The sequence below is a fragment of the Vigna unguiculata genome, chromosome 9, assembly GCF_004118075.2.
Source record: "Vigna unguiculata cultivar IT97K-499-35 chromosome 9, ASM411807v1, whole genome shotgun sequence".
NCBI classification, from domain to species: Eukaryota; Viridiplantae; Streptophyta; class Magnoliopsida; order Fabales; family Fabaceae; genus Vigna; species Vigna unguiculata.
In genome coordinates, this window is record NC_040287.1 from 34251484 (window position 1) to 34263495 (window position 12012).

The window sequence follows — 12012 nt, forward strand, 5'->3', positions numbered from 1 at the left end:
TTCGGTATTCAGGTTTTGGGTTTCCGATTTCGGGTTTGGAGTTTCAGGTTTCGGGTTTCAACTTTCAGGTTTTGAGTTTGGACTTTGGGGTTTCGAGTTTGTGGTTTCGGATTTCAGGTTTCGGGTTTCGAGTTTCAAGTTTGGGGTTTGGGATTTGCGGTGTGCGGTTTCGAGTTTCGGGTTACGAGTTACGGGATTTGGGACTCATGTTTCCGGTGTCGGATTTCGAGTTTCTTGTTTCGAATTTCGAGTTTGAGGTTTCGGGTTTTGAGTTTGGAATTCGCGGTTCGTGTTTCGAATTTGGGGTTTATGGTTTTGGCATTTCGGGATTTGGTTTTCGGGTTTCAGATTTCGGGTTTCGGGTTTGAGTTTTGGGTGTGGGGTTTCGAGTTTCGGGTTACAAGTTACTAGTTACTAGTTACGGGTTTTGGGTCTCATGTTTCGGGTGTCGGATTTCAAGTTTTTGGTTTCGGGTTTCGGATTTCGGCTTTCGAGTTTCGGATTTCGCGTTTGGGGTTTCGGGTTTCGGATCTCGGGATTCGTCTTTGGGTTTTCGGGTTTTGGGGATTTTGGGGTACCGATTTCGGGTTTCGGGTTTCGACTTTCAGGTTGAGTTTCGGGTTTGGGATTTCGAGTTTCAGATTTTGGGTTTCGGGTTTGGAGTTTCTTGTTTCGGGTTTCGACTTTCAGGTTTTCAGTTTCGGGTTTGGGGTTTCGAGTTTGGGGGTTTGAGTTTCGGGTTACAAGTTTCGGGTTTGGGGTTTGGGATTTAGGGTTTTAGGTTTCGGGTTTCGGGTTTCAAGTTTTGGATCTCAGGTTTCGACTTTGGGTTTTCGGGTTTCGGGGTTTGGGTTATCGATTTCGAGTTTCTTGTTTCGAATTTCGAGTTTGAGGTTTCGGGTTTTGAGTTTGGAGTTCGCGGTTCGTGTTTCGAATTTGGGGTTTATGGTTTTGGCATTTCGGGATTCGGTTTTCGGGTTTCAGATTTCGGGTTTCGGGTTTGAGTTTTGGGTGTGGGGTTTCGAGTTTCGGGTTACAAGTTACTAGTTACTAGTTACGGGTTTTGGGTCTCATGTTTCGGGTGTCGGATTTCAAGTTTTTGGTTTCGGGTTTCGGATTTCGGCTTTCGAGTTTCGGATTTCGCGTTTGGGGTTTCGGGTTTCGGATCTCGGGATTCGTCTTTGGGTTTTCGGGTTTTGGGGATTTTGGGGTACCGATTTCGGGTTTCGGGTTTCGACTTTCAGGTTGAGTTTCGGGTTTGGGATTTCGAGTTTCAGATTTTGGGTTTCGGGTTTGGAGTTTCGTGTTTCGGGTTTCGACTTTCAGGTTTTCAGTTTCGGGTTTGGGGTTTCGAGTTTGGGGGTTTGAGTTTCGGGTTACAAGTTTCGGGTTTGGGGTTTGGGATTTAGGGTTTTAGGTTTCGGGTTTCGGGTTTCAAGTTTTGGATCTCAGGTTTCGACTTTGGGTTTTCGGGTTTCGGGGTTTGGGTTATCGATTTCGAGTTTCTTGTTTCGAATTTCGAGTTTGAGGTTTCGGGTTTTGAGTTTGGAGTTCGCGGTTCGTGTTTCGAATTTGGGGTTTATGGTTTTGGCATTTCGGGATTCGGTTTTCGGGTTTCAGATTTCGGGTTTCGGGTTTGAGTTTTGGGTGTGGGGTTTCGAGTTTCGGGTTACAAGTTACTAGTTACTAGTTACGGGTTTTGGGTCTCATGTTTCGGGTGTCGGATTTCAAGTTTTTGGTTTCGGGTTTCGGATTTCGGCTTTCGAGTTTCGGATTTCGCGTTTGGGGTTTCGGGTTTCGGATCTCGGGATTCGTCTTTGGGTTTTCGGGTTTTGGGGATTTTGGGGTACCGATTTCGGGTTTCGGGTTTCGACTTTCAGGTTGAGTTTCGGGTTTGGGATTTTGAGTTTCAGATTTTGGGTTTCGGGTTTGGAGTTTCGTGTTTCGGGTTTCGACTTTCAGGTTTTCAGTTTCGGGTTTGGGGTTTCGAGTTTGGGGGTTTGAGTTTCGGGTTACAAGTTTCGGGTTTGGGGTTTGGGATTTAGGGTTTTAGGTTTCGGGTTTCGGGTTTCAAGTTTTGGATCTCAGGTTTCGACTTTGGGTTTTCGGGTTTCGGGGTTTGGGTTATCGATTTCGAGTTTCTTGTTTCGAATTTCGAGTTTGAGGTTTCGGGTTTTGAGTTTGGAGTTCGCGGTTCGTGTTTCGAATTTGGGGTTTATGGTTTTGGCATTTCGGGATTTGGTTTTCGGGTTTCAGATTTCGGGTTTCGGGTTTGAGTTTTGGGTGTGGGGTTTCGAGTTTCGGGTTACAAGTTACTAGTTACTAGTTACGGGTTTTGGGTCTCATGTTTCGGGTTTTGGAGATTTCGGGTTTCAGGTTGACTTTCAGGTTTTGAGTTTCGGGTTTGGGGTTTCGAATTTCGGGTTTCGGGTTTCGAGTTTGGAGTTTCGGGTTTAGGGTTTCGAGTTTCGGGTTTCAGGTTTCGAGTTTGTGGTTTGGGATTTAGGGTTTCGGGTTTCGGATTTCGGATGTCGGGTTTGGACTTTGGGTTTTCGGGTTTTGGGTTACCAATTTTGGGTTTCTAGTTTCCAGTTTCGCAATCGTGTTTGGGGTTCAGGTTTGGGGTTTTGACTTTCAGCTTTTGTATTTCGGGTTTCAGGTTTCGGGTTTATGGTTTCGGCTTTCGGGTTTCAAATATCGGGATTCGTCTTTCGCTTTTCGGGTTTCAGGTTTTGGGTTTGGAATTTCGGATTTCGACTTTCGACTTTCGAATTTCAGGTTTAGTTTCGGGTTTGAGGTTTCGAGTTTTAGCTTTCGGGATTCGGGTTTCGGATTTAGGGTTTTGAATTTCGGGTTTCAGATGTGGGGTTTCGACTTTTCGGGTGTCGAGTTTTGGGTGACGGGTTTCTGGTTTCGAGTTTCGTGGTTCGGGTTTGAGGTTTGGGGTTTCGGCTTTCGGCTTTCGGCTTTCGAGTTTCGGATTAAGAGTTACGGGTTTCGAGACTCGTGTTTCGGGTGTCGAATTTCGGCTTTCTGGTTTCGAGTTTCGGATTTCGGGTTTCGGGTTTCGGGTTTCAAGATTTGGGTTTTGTGTTTCGATTTTGGGGTTTCGAGTTTAGGGTTTAGGGTTTCGAATTTCGAGTTACAGGTTTCAAGTTTAGGGTTTCGAATGTCAGTTTTCAACTTTGGGTTTTCGGGTTTCAGGTTTTGGGTTACTAGTTTCGGGTTACCGATTTCGGGTTTCGGATTTCGTGGTTCGGGTTTGGGGTTTCGAGTTTTCGAGTTTGGGATTTAGGGTTTTGGCGTTTCGCGATTTGGCTTTTGGGTTTCCGGTTTCGAGTTTGGGTTTTGGGGTGTCGGGTTTCGAGTTACGGGTTTTGGACTCATGTTTCGGGTGTCGGATTTCGGATTTCGGGTTTGAGGTTTCGAGTTTCGAGTTTGGGGTTTCGGGTTTCGAGTTTCGGGTTTCGCGTTTAGGGTTTGGGTTTTGGGGTTTCAGGATTCAGCTTAGGGTTTAGGGCCTAAACCCGAAACATGTAACCCGACACCCGAAACCCCAAACTCGAAACCCTAAACACGAAACTCAACTTGAAAGTCGAAACCCGAAACCTGAAACTCCAAACACGAAACCCGAAATCGAAAACCTAAAACCTGTAACCTGAAACCCTAAACCCGAGGCCCCCCAAATCTCAAACCTGAAATCCGAAACTCAAAACTCAAAATCCGAAACCCGAAACCCAAAATCCAAAATCTGACACCCGAAACCCCAAAACCCAAAACCAAAACCCCAAACGCGAGTTTCGAGTTTCGAGTTTGGAATTTCGAGTTCGTGGTTCGTGTTTCGAATTTGGGGTTTATGGTTTTGGCGTTTCGGAATTCGGGTTTCGGGTTTGGGTTTTGGGTGTGGGGTTTCGAGTTTCGTGTTACCAGTTACAAGTTACGGGTTTTGGGTCTCATATTTTGGGTGTCGAATTTCAGGTTTCTGGTTTCGGGTTTTGGATTTCGGGTTTGAGGTTTCGGGTTACGGATTACGAGTTTCAGGTTACGGGTTTTCGGTTTGGAGTTTCAGCTTTCGAGTTTCGGTTTCGCGTTTGGGGTTTCGGGTTTTTGAGGTTGGGGTTTCGGGTTTCAAGTTTCGAGTTTCGAGTTTCAAGTTTCAGGTCTCGGATGTCGGGTTTTGGATTTGGGTTTTCGGTTTTGGGATTTTGGGTTACCGATTTTGGGTTACGGGTTTCTGGTTTCGAGTTTCGTAATACGGGTTTACGGTTTCAGGTTTGTGGTTTCGGGTTTGGGTTTTAGGGTTTTGGGGTTTCAGGTTTCGATATTCGACTTTCGGGTTTCAAGTTTGGGGTTTGGGGTTTGGGTTTTTGGGTGTGGGGTTTTGAGTTTCGGGTTACGTGTTACGGGTTTCGGGACTCGTGTTTCAGGTTTCAGAACTCGTGTTTCGGGTTTCGGATTTCGGGTTTCTGGTTTCGGGTTTCAAATTTCAGGTTTGAGGTTTGGGGTTCGGGTTTGGGATTTCGATATACGGGTTTCGGGTTACGAATTTCCGATTTTGGGTGTCGGGTTTGGATTTTCGGGTTTAGGGTTTCGAATTTCAGATTTCGGGTTTCGAGTTTCGTGTTACGGGTTTCCAAAATCGATTTTCGGATTTGGAGTTTTGGGTTTAGTGTTTCCAATTTCGAGTTTCGAGTTTCGAGTTTCGGATGTCGGGATTCGACTTTGGGTTTTCGAGTTTTGGGTTACCGATTTCAGGTTACGGGTTTCCGATTTTGAGTTTCGTGGTTCGGGTTCAGGGTTTCAAGTTTGGGGTTCGGCTTTTGACTTTCGGCTTTCAGGTTTCGAGTTTGGGATTTCGATATACGGGTTTCGGGTTACGAATTTCCGATTTTGGGTGTCGGGTTGGGATTTCCGAAATCCAAAATCTGACACCCGAAACACGAATCCTGTAACTCAAAACCCCACACCCCAAAACCCAAACCCCCAAACCCGCAAGCCGAATCCCGAAACCCCAAAACCCAAAACCCAAACTGCAAACGCGAGTTTCGATTTTCAAGTTTGGAGTTTCGAGTTCGGGGTTTGAGGTTTCCAGTTTTAGGTTTCGGGATTCGGGTTTCGGATTTAGGGTTTCGAATTTCGGGTTTCAGATGTGGGGTTTCGGCTTTTCGGGTGTCGAGTTTTGGGTGATGGGTTTTCGATTTCGAGTTTCGTGGTTCGGGTTTGAGGTTTGGGGTTTCAACTTTCGGCTTTCGGGTTTCGGGTTTCGAGTATCGGATTAAGAGTTACGGGTTTCGAGACTCGTGTTTCGGTTGTCGGATTTTGGCTTTCTAGTTTCGGGTTGCGGATTTCGAGTTTCGGGTTTCGGGATTTGGGTTTCAATTTTGGGGTTTCGGGTTTAGAGTTTCGAATTTCGAGTTACAAGTTTCAAGTTTCGGGTTTCGGATGTCGGTTTTCAGCTTTGGGTTTTCGGGTTTCAGGTTTTGGGTTACTAGTTTCGGGTTACCGATTTCGGGTTTCGGGTTTCGGGTTTCGTGGTTCGGGTTTGAGGTTTCGAGTTCGGGGTTCGTGTTTCGAGTTTGGGGTTTAGGGTTTTGGCGTTTCGGGATTCGGCTTTTGGGTTTCCGGTTTCAAGTTTGGGTTTTGGGTTACGAGTTACGGGTTTTGGACTCATGTTTCGGGTGTCGAATTTCGGGTTTCGGATTTCGGGTTTGAGGTTTCGGGTTTCGAGTTTGGGGTTTCGGGTTACGAGTTTCGGGTTATGGGTTTCCGGTTTGAAGTTTCGGCTTTCGAGTTTCGGGTTTCGCGTTCGGGGTTTGGGTTTTGGGGTTTCAGGATTCAGCTTAGGGTTTAGGTTCTAAACCTGAAACCTGTAACCTGACACCCGAAACCCCAAACTCGAAACCCTAAACACGAAACTCAACTTGAAAGTCGAAACCCGAAACCTGAAACTCCAAACACAAAACCCGAAATCGAAAACCTGAAACCCTAAGCCCGAGGCCCCCAAATCTCAAACCTGAAACCTGAAACTCAAAATCTGAAACCCGAAACCCAAAATCCAAAATCTGACACCCGAAACCCCACACCCCAAAACCCAAACCCCAATAAAACCCAAAACCAAAACCCCAAACACGAGTTTCGAATTTCGAGTCTGGAGTTTCGAGTTCGGGGTCCGTGTTTTGAATTTGGGGTTTATGTGGTTTTGGCGTTTCGGAATTCGGGTTTCGAGTTTCGGGTTTGGGTTTTGGGTATGGGGTTTCGAGTTTCGTGTTACAGGTTTTGAGTCTCATTTTTCTGAGTGTCGAATTTCTGGTTTCGGGTTATGGATTTCAGGTTTGAGGTTTCGGGTTACAGATTACGAGTTACAAGTTACGGGTTTTGGGTCTCATTTTTCGGGTGTCGGATTTCAAGTTTCTGGTTTCGGGTTTTCGATTTTGGGTTACGGATTACGAGTTTCGTGTTACGGGTTTTCGGTTTGGAGTTTTGGCTTTCGAGTTTCGGTTTCGCATTTGGGGTTTCGGATCTCGGGATTCGTCTTTGGGTTTTCAGGTTTTGGGGATTTCAGGTTATCGATTTCAGATTTCGGGTTTCGACTTTCAGGTTTTGAGTTTCGAGTTTCGAGTTTCGGGTTTCTGGTTTTGGGTTTCGGGTTTGGTGTTTCGTGTTTCGGGTTTCGACTTTCAGGTTTTGAGTTTCGGGTTTGGGGTTTTGAGTTTCGGGTTACAGGTTTCGGGTTTGGGGTTTGGGATTTAAGGTTTCAGGTTTCGGGTTTCGGGTTTCGGATCTCGGGTTTCGGCTTTAGGTTTTCGGGTTTAGGTTTTCGGGATTTAGTGTTTCGGGTTTCGACTTTGGGTTTTCGGATTTCGGGTTTTGGGTTACGGGTTTCTAATTTCGAGTTTCGCGGTTCGAGTTTGGGGTTTCAGGTTTGGGGTTTTGGCTTTCGGGTTTCAGGTTAGGGGTTTGGGTTTCGGGTTTCGAGTTTCGAGTTACAAGTTACGAGTTTCGAGACTCGTGTTTCGGACTTCGGATTTCGGGTTTCTTGTTTCAGGTTCCGAATTTCAGGTTTCCGATTTCGGGTTTCAGGTTTGGAGTTTCGGGTTTCAGGATTTGGGTTTTGGGTTTCGGGTTTCAGGATTTGGGTTTCGGGTTTGGGTTTCGAGTTTGGGGTTTCGGGTTTCGAATTTCGGGTTTCGGCTTTGGGTTTTCGAGTTCCCGATTTCGAGGTTTCAGGTTACGGGTTTCCGATTTCAGGTTTGGAGTTTTGGGTTTCGACTTTCAGGTTGAGTTTCGAGTTTGGGGTTTCGAGTTTCGTGTTTCGAATCTCGGGATTCGTCTTTTGGTTTTTGGGTTTTGGGTTTTTGGTTACCGATTTCGGGTTACGGTGTTCGGTTTCGGGTTTTGGGTTTCGATTTTCATGTTTTGAGTTTCGGGTTTGGAGTGGGGTTTCGGGTTTCGGATTTGAAGTTTCGTGTTTCGAGTTTCGACTTTCAGGTTTTGGGTTTCGGGTTTGGGGTTTCGAGTTTCGAGTGACAGGTTTCGGGTTTGGGGTTTGGCATTTAGGGTTTTGGGTTTCGTGTTTCGGATCTCGGGTTTCGGCTTTAGGTTTTCAGGTTTCGGGTTTTGGGTTACCGATTTTGGGTTTGGAGTTTCAAGTTTCGGGTTTCAACTTTCAGGTTGAGTTTGGAGTTTGGGGTTTCGAGTTTGTGGTTTCGGGTTTCGAATTTGGGGTTTGGGTTTTGGGGTGTGCGGTTTCAAGTTTCGGGTTACGAGTTTAGGGTTTCAAATTTCGGTTTGGAGTTTGGGGTTACGGGTTTAGGGTTTCAAATTTCGGGTTTCGTGGTTCGGGTTTGGGGTTTCAGGTTTGGGGTTTCGGCTTTCGAGTTTGGGGTTTCGGGTTTAGGGTTTTGGATTTCGAGTTTCGGATGTCGGGTTTAGGGTTATCGGGTTACCAGTTTCTGGTTTCAAGTTTCCTCGGGTTTCAGGTTTGGGAGTTCGACTTCCGACTTTCGTCTTTCAGGTTTCGGGTTTGGGTTTTGGAATTTCGATTTTCGAGTTTCGAGTTTCGATTTTCAAGTTTTGGGTTATAAGGTTATGGGTTTGGGGTATAACCCTAAACCTACATTACCCCTAACCCTAACCCTAAACCTTAAACCCTACATTACCCATAACCCTTACGCTAACCCTAACCATAACCATAAAATCCTACATTACACTAACCCTAACACTAACCCTAACCCTAACAACCCTACCCTAACCTTGAAAACATAAAAAAAATCGAGGTTTAATCCAAAAAAATCATGCATATATCAAAGATAGAAAACATAAAAGAAAAAAAAAACGATATTAAAAACCTAAACTCCAGCTCATACATAAACTCAAATAACTTATTAACAACGGTTATAAGAAACTTACAATAAGATCTTATTTTACAAAGGAAATGCATCATTAAAAGCAATGATCAAATGAATACAAAAAAATCACTTACATGATATTAGTAGCAATTCTTAAATGAAGCATAGCACTCACGGACAACACAAGACATGTAGTTGTCACACCAATTCTTTTCTTTAGCATTCCTAGTGTCCGTATCTGATATCAGGATACAGGATAAGCATTAATGCACAATAATTATAACTTAAAAGAAATAGATATTATATTCAAGCACCATGCAATGATTCAAAATGAGACCTTAGCATTCCTAGTTTCTGTATCAGATACCATGATACAGGATAAGCAGTAATGCACAATAATTATTACTAAGAGAAATAGATATTATTCAAGAACTATTGTTATGTGCATAAAAAGCCTACAACTACTGGATAGTTGTAGCTCTGTGAGTTAATCAAAACAAAAAGGTTCAATCCCATAATTAAGAGTCTAAAGTCAATTGACTCAATTAAGAGCAACTAAAAGTTAGTGGGTAGTCATTCAGATCTAGCGGTTTCCAGATATAAGTAATGGAGTAACAATACCTTCAAGATAGATTTTCCACCCAAGTATATCAAAAAAGACAAAACAATGAATTAACATGAAAAATTAATTATCCAAAACAACCCACAATCTAAGTGACAACAGCAGTGTGGACAATATGCTAACCTCCCCAAGCCGACGGAAGGCACCATATATACCACCAAATAATGTTGAGAATATGGCATACCAAATTTGGGTATCCATGAAGTATACCTGACAAAAAAGAAATTATACAACTACACTACTAATGTTTAAAATAGGATATAAATGAAGTACATCATAAACCCATACCAGGATAATTGGCGCGACCAAAGTGCAATTACAACACCAATATTGTTCCTTGCTGCAAAACATACAAAAAGCTTAAAAAATTTCTCTGAAAAAATTAACTAAAATGAAAGTACAAACATTAAAGCTTACTAACCATGAGGAAAGAATTCATGCCACTGGAAAGTTGTGATTTTTACATTCATTATAGCTTTAGTAGGTCCCACGAGAGGTTTTATCTATGGACAGATGGAAGAAGGTTAAAACATGTAAAAACAATTGACTAAAGACCATTATGAAAAAAAGTCAAAGATCTGAAGCTGGAAGATAAGAGAACCTCCTAAATAGAAAAGAAAAGAAAAATAATTAATTATTCTAAAGATGTAATGTAAAGGTATTTCCCTGTGACGCTTCATTAATGCAGCACAGAGTAAGAACAAGTAAAATTCATTGACTATTACAGAAAATGCAGCTAAAATCCCAACTAAACATCATTCACAAAAAATATAAAATTAGAATTCAATAATTGTTGTAACAATGAGACCAAGAACCCAAAAAGAATTGACTATATTTCATAACGATCATTATGTGAAATTGTGAAGCTAAATATGCAAATTCAAATGACTTCCTGCGACAACTGAAAGAAATGATAGCTTATACTAAGAGATTAAAATGAATAACCTCAATATAGTAACTAAAAGCCAACTTTGTAATTATGAGAAGCACCCAAAACATTGTGTACCTGACATCAAAAACGTTGATAAATTAATATCATATGCTAGGCCTGTTGAATTGTACTATTCAGATATAACAGAAACTATTCAACTTAAACTTCTTACTTGAAAAGGGAAAATGCGCTCTCGTGCATTCCTCTACCAACATACAAACGAGGCTGGCAATTATATAGCATCAGAAACACCAAGTTATTACAATACTAATATCCCAGCAGCAATGACACAATAGTTATTAGAAACAGAGAAAATATAGTAAAAAAGATGGTTATGGCCTACCTGTGACCACCATAACATTAGCATCACAACCCTATAGTTTGACCTCTCGAGATGACGACGAATAAAAGGGATCAGAAAGAATATTGCAGCAAGCATATTCGGTGACAGGTAAACAACAACAGCCAAAATATACAATGAAGGAGCACTTGAACCACCACTTCCAAACCAACTTTTAATGGTCTGAGCAAACCCAGGAGGATTATCCCAAGTATATGCATAAGTAACTGACAGAACAATCACCCATGCAGTAGCTGAAACAACTTTTAGGACGTATCTTAACTTCACATACAGCGACATACTCCATTGTGCTTTCCAACTTAGGATCACATCAAGAACAGCTGTCATAGTTGGGGAGAAAATATTAACATGAGTAACAACACTACATGAAATAACGAAGCATTCCTACTCACTCCTATAATACATTCTCAACACGAAGAGAAAAAAACAAATGAAATAGATTTTGACTCCCCAATACTCGTTTTCATTTTCAAGACAAACCCAATCTTAACTCAACATATTATATAAATTGTTCAGCCAAGGAAACAAAGTGCATACCTTCAATTATCCAAAGTATTTACACAAGTAGGTCATTTATTTAACAAAGAAATGTTGAAACTACAACTTAAGTAAATGAATATTCCAAAACACTTGAGCAGTTATACAGGAACAGGATGTTATCGAGTGACAAAGATAAAATACTAGCCTTCATAAATTGTGTCTGGAAATAGAGTTTTACAAACTATAAACATGAAGTGATAATTCACATTTTTTTTCTTTGTTAAGCATGCCAACAAATTTGCCCGGGAAGCATAAATATAATATGATCAGAAAAAAGCTATATCCTGCTAACAGCTATCAGTCCAAGAAAGCAGTAAAAGCCAACCACAAAATCTCTATAGTGTGATAGTAGAGTAGTTGGTAGAATGGCCATTACTATAATGACAAGTTAAAAGAGTGAGTTATTTTAAAGAAAAAAAAAATACACAAAATCACATACCAGGACTCAATTAAAATATAAAACAAATCATAGAGCCCTCTTCAACGTGAACAAAAAACGTCCCAAAGGATGAGGAACAAAGAGAGACCATAGAACTATAAAATCGCTTTAGGGAACATCTCTTTCAACCAAGGATAAAATAAAAGAATGGTACTGACCATGACTAAAAATAGAAACCCTGCCTGAGTGGCCGCAGTGTCAGCAACAAAATCGAAGGTGAAGTTGTGGCCATTGATGGACAACGAGTCATTGGAAACCTTCTGAACAGTGGGATCCCCTTCGTCCTTGTCGGGACAGAGCAACCTCATCCTCACAATAAAACCTGCAAAAAAGGCAAGAAGTGAGAAAGTAGTGAAGTCAGGTAGAAGACATTAGAAACTAAGAAGTCGAAAACACTAATAGGCGAAACCAACCTTGACGCCGGAATCGGAGGATGCGGGGAGGGAATTATCGGTTAGGGCATTGCCGGCCACGGCGAGCTTTCGCTTAAGAGGGTTGGAAGAGGGAGGTCTCGGAGGCAAGGGGCTCTTGAACTTACCGGGAGAAGGAACGACGAGATTGGGATCGGAGGAAGGGTCATTCTCTTTGGAGTGTTTGTGCTTGCCAGAGGGGCGGGTTTTGGCGGAGCTAGGAGAGGGGAGGGGGCTGGGGTGGCCGAAGAAGCGAGTTCTGCGTCCTGCGAGGGTTTCTTGGGAGCATGAAGTGCTTCATTTTGGGGCTTCATTTTGGGGGCAGAAGAGAAGAACACTGAAAACGAAGTAAATGGGGAAA

General features: G+C 42.7%; 1 protein-coding gene across 1 annotated transcript; it reads right to left on the reverse strand.

The window, feature by feature from the left end:
- Window positions 1–8383: 8383 nt before the first annotated feature.
- On the reverse strand, window positions 8384–12012 carry LOC114164373 (callose synthase 3-like). Its single transcript, XM_028049022.1, has 9 exons — window positions 11655–12012; window positions 11400–11563; window positions 10245–10582; window positions 10074–10126; window positions 9916–9976; window positions 9392–9473; window positions 9259–9310; window positions 9094–9180; window positions 8384–8586 (listed from the first exon to the last, which is right to left on the reverse strand). Exons 3-9 carry the CDS (start codon window positions 10539–10541, stop codon window positions 8574–8576), a joined length of 645 nt encoding a protein of 214 aa, XP_027904823.1. The 5' UTR covers window positions 10542–10582; window positions 11400–11563; window positions 11655–12012; the 3' UTR covers window positions 8384–8573.

Bases quoted from the DNA above. Each gene is read 5' to 3' on its own strand.
- LOC114164373 (XM_028049022.1), bottom strand. From the start codon at position 10,541: ATGTCGCTGTATGTGAAGTTAAGATACGTCCTAAAAGTTGTTTCAGCT. The intron at 10,127-10,244 runs GTAGGCCATAAC...TATAATTGCCAG, and splicing joins TAATGTTATGGTGGTCACAG to CCTCGTTTGTATGTTGGTAG. The intron at 9,977-10,073 runs GTAAGAAGTTTA...TTTTGATGTCAG, and splicing joins AGCGCATTTTCCCTTTTCAA to GTACACAATGTTTTGGGTGC.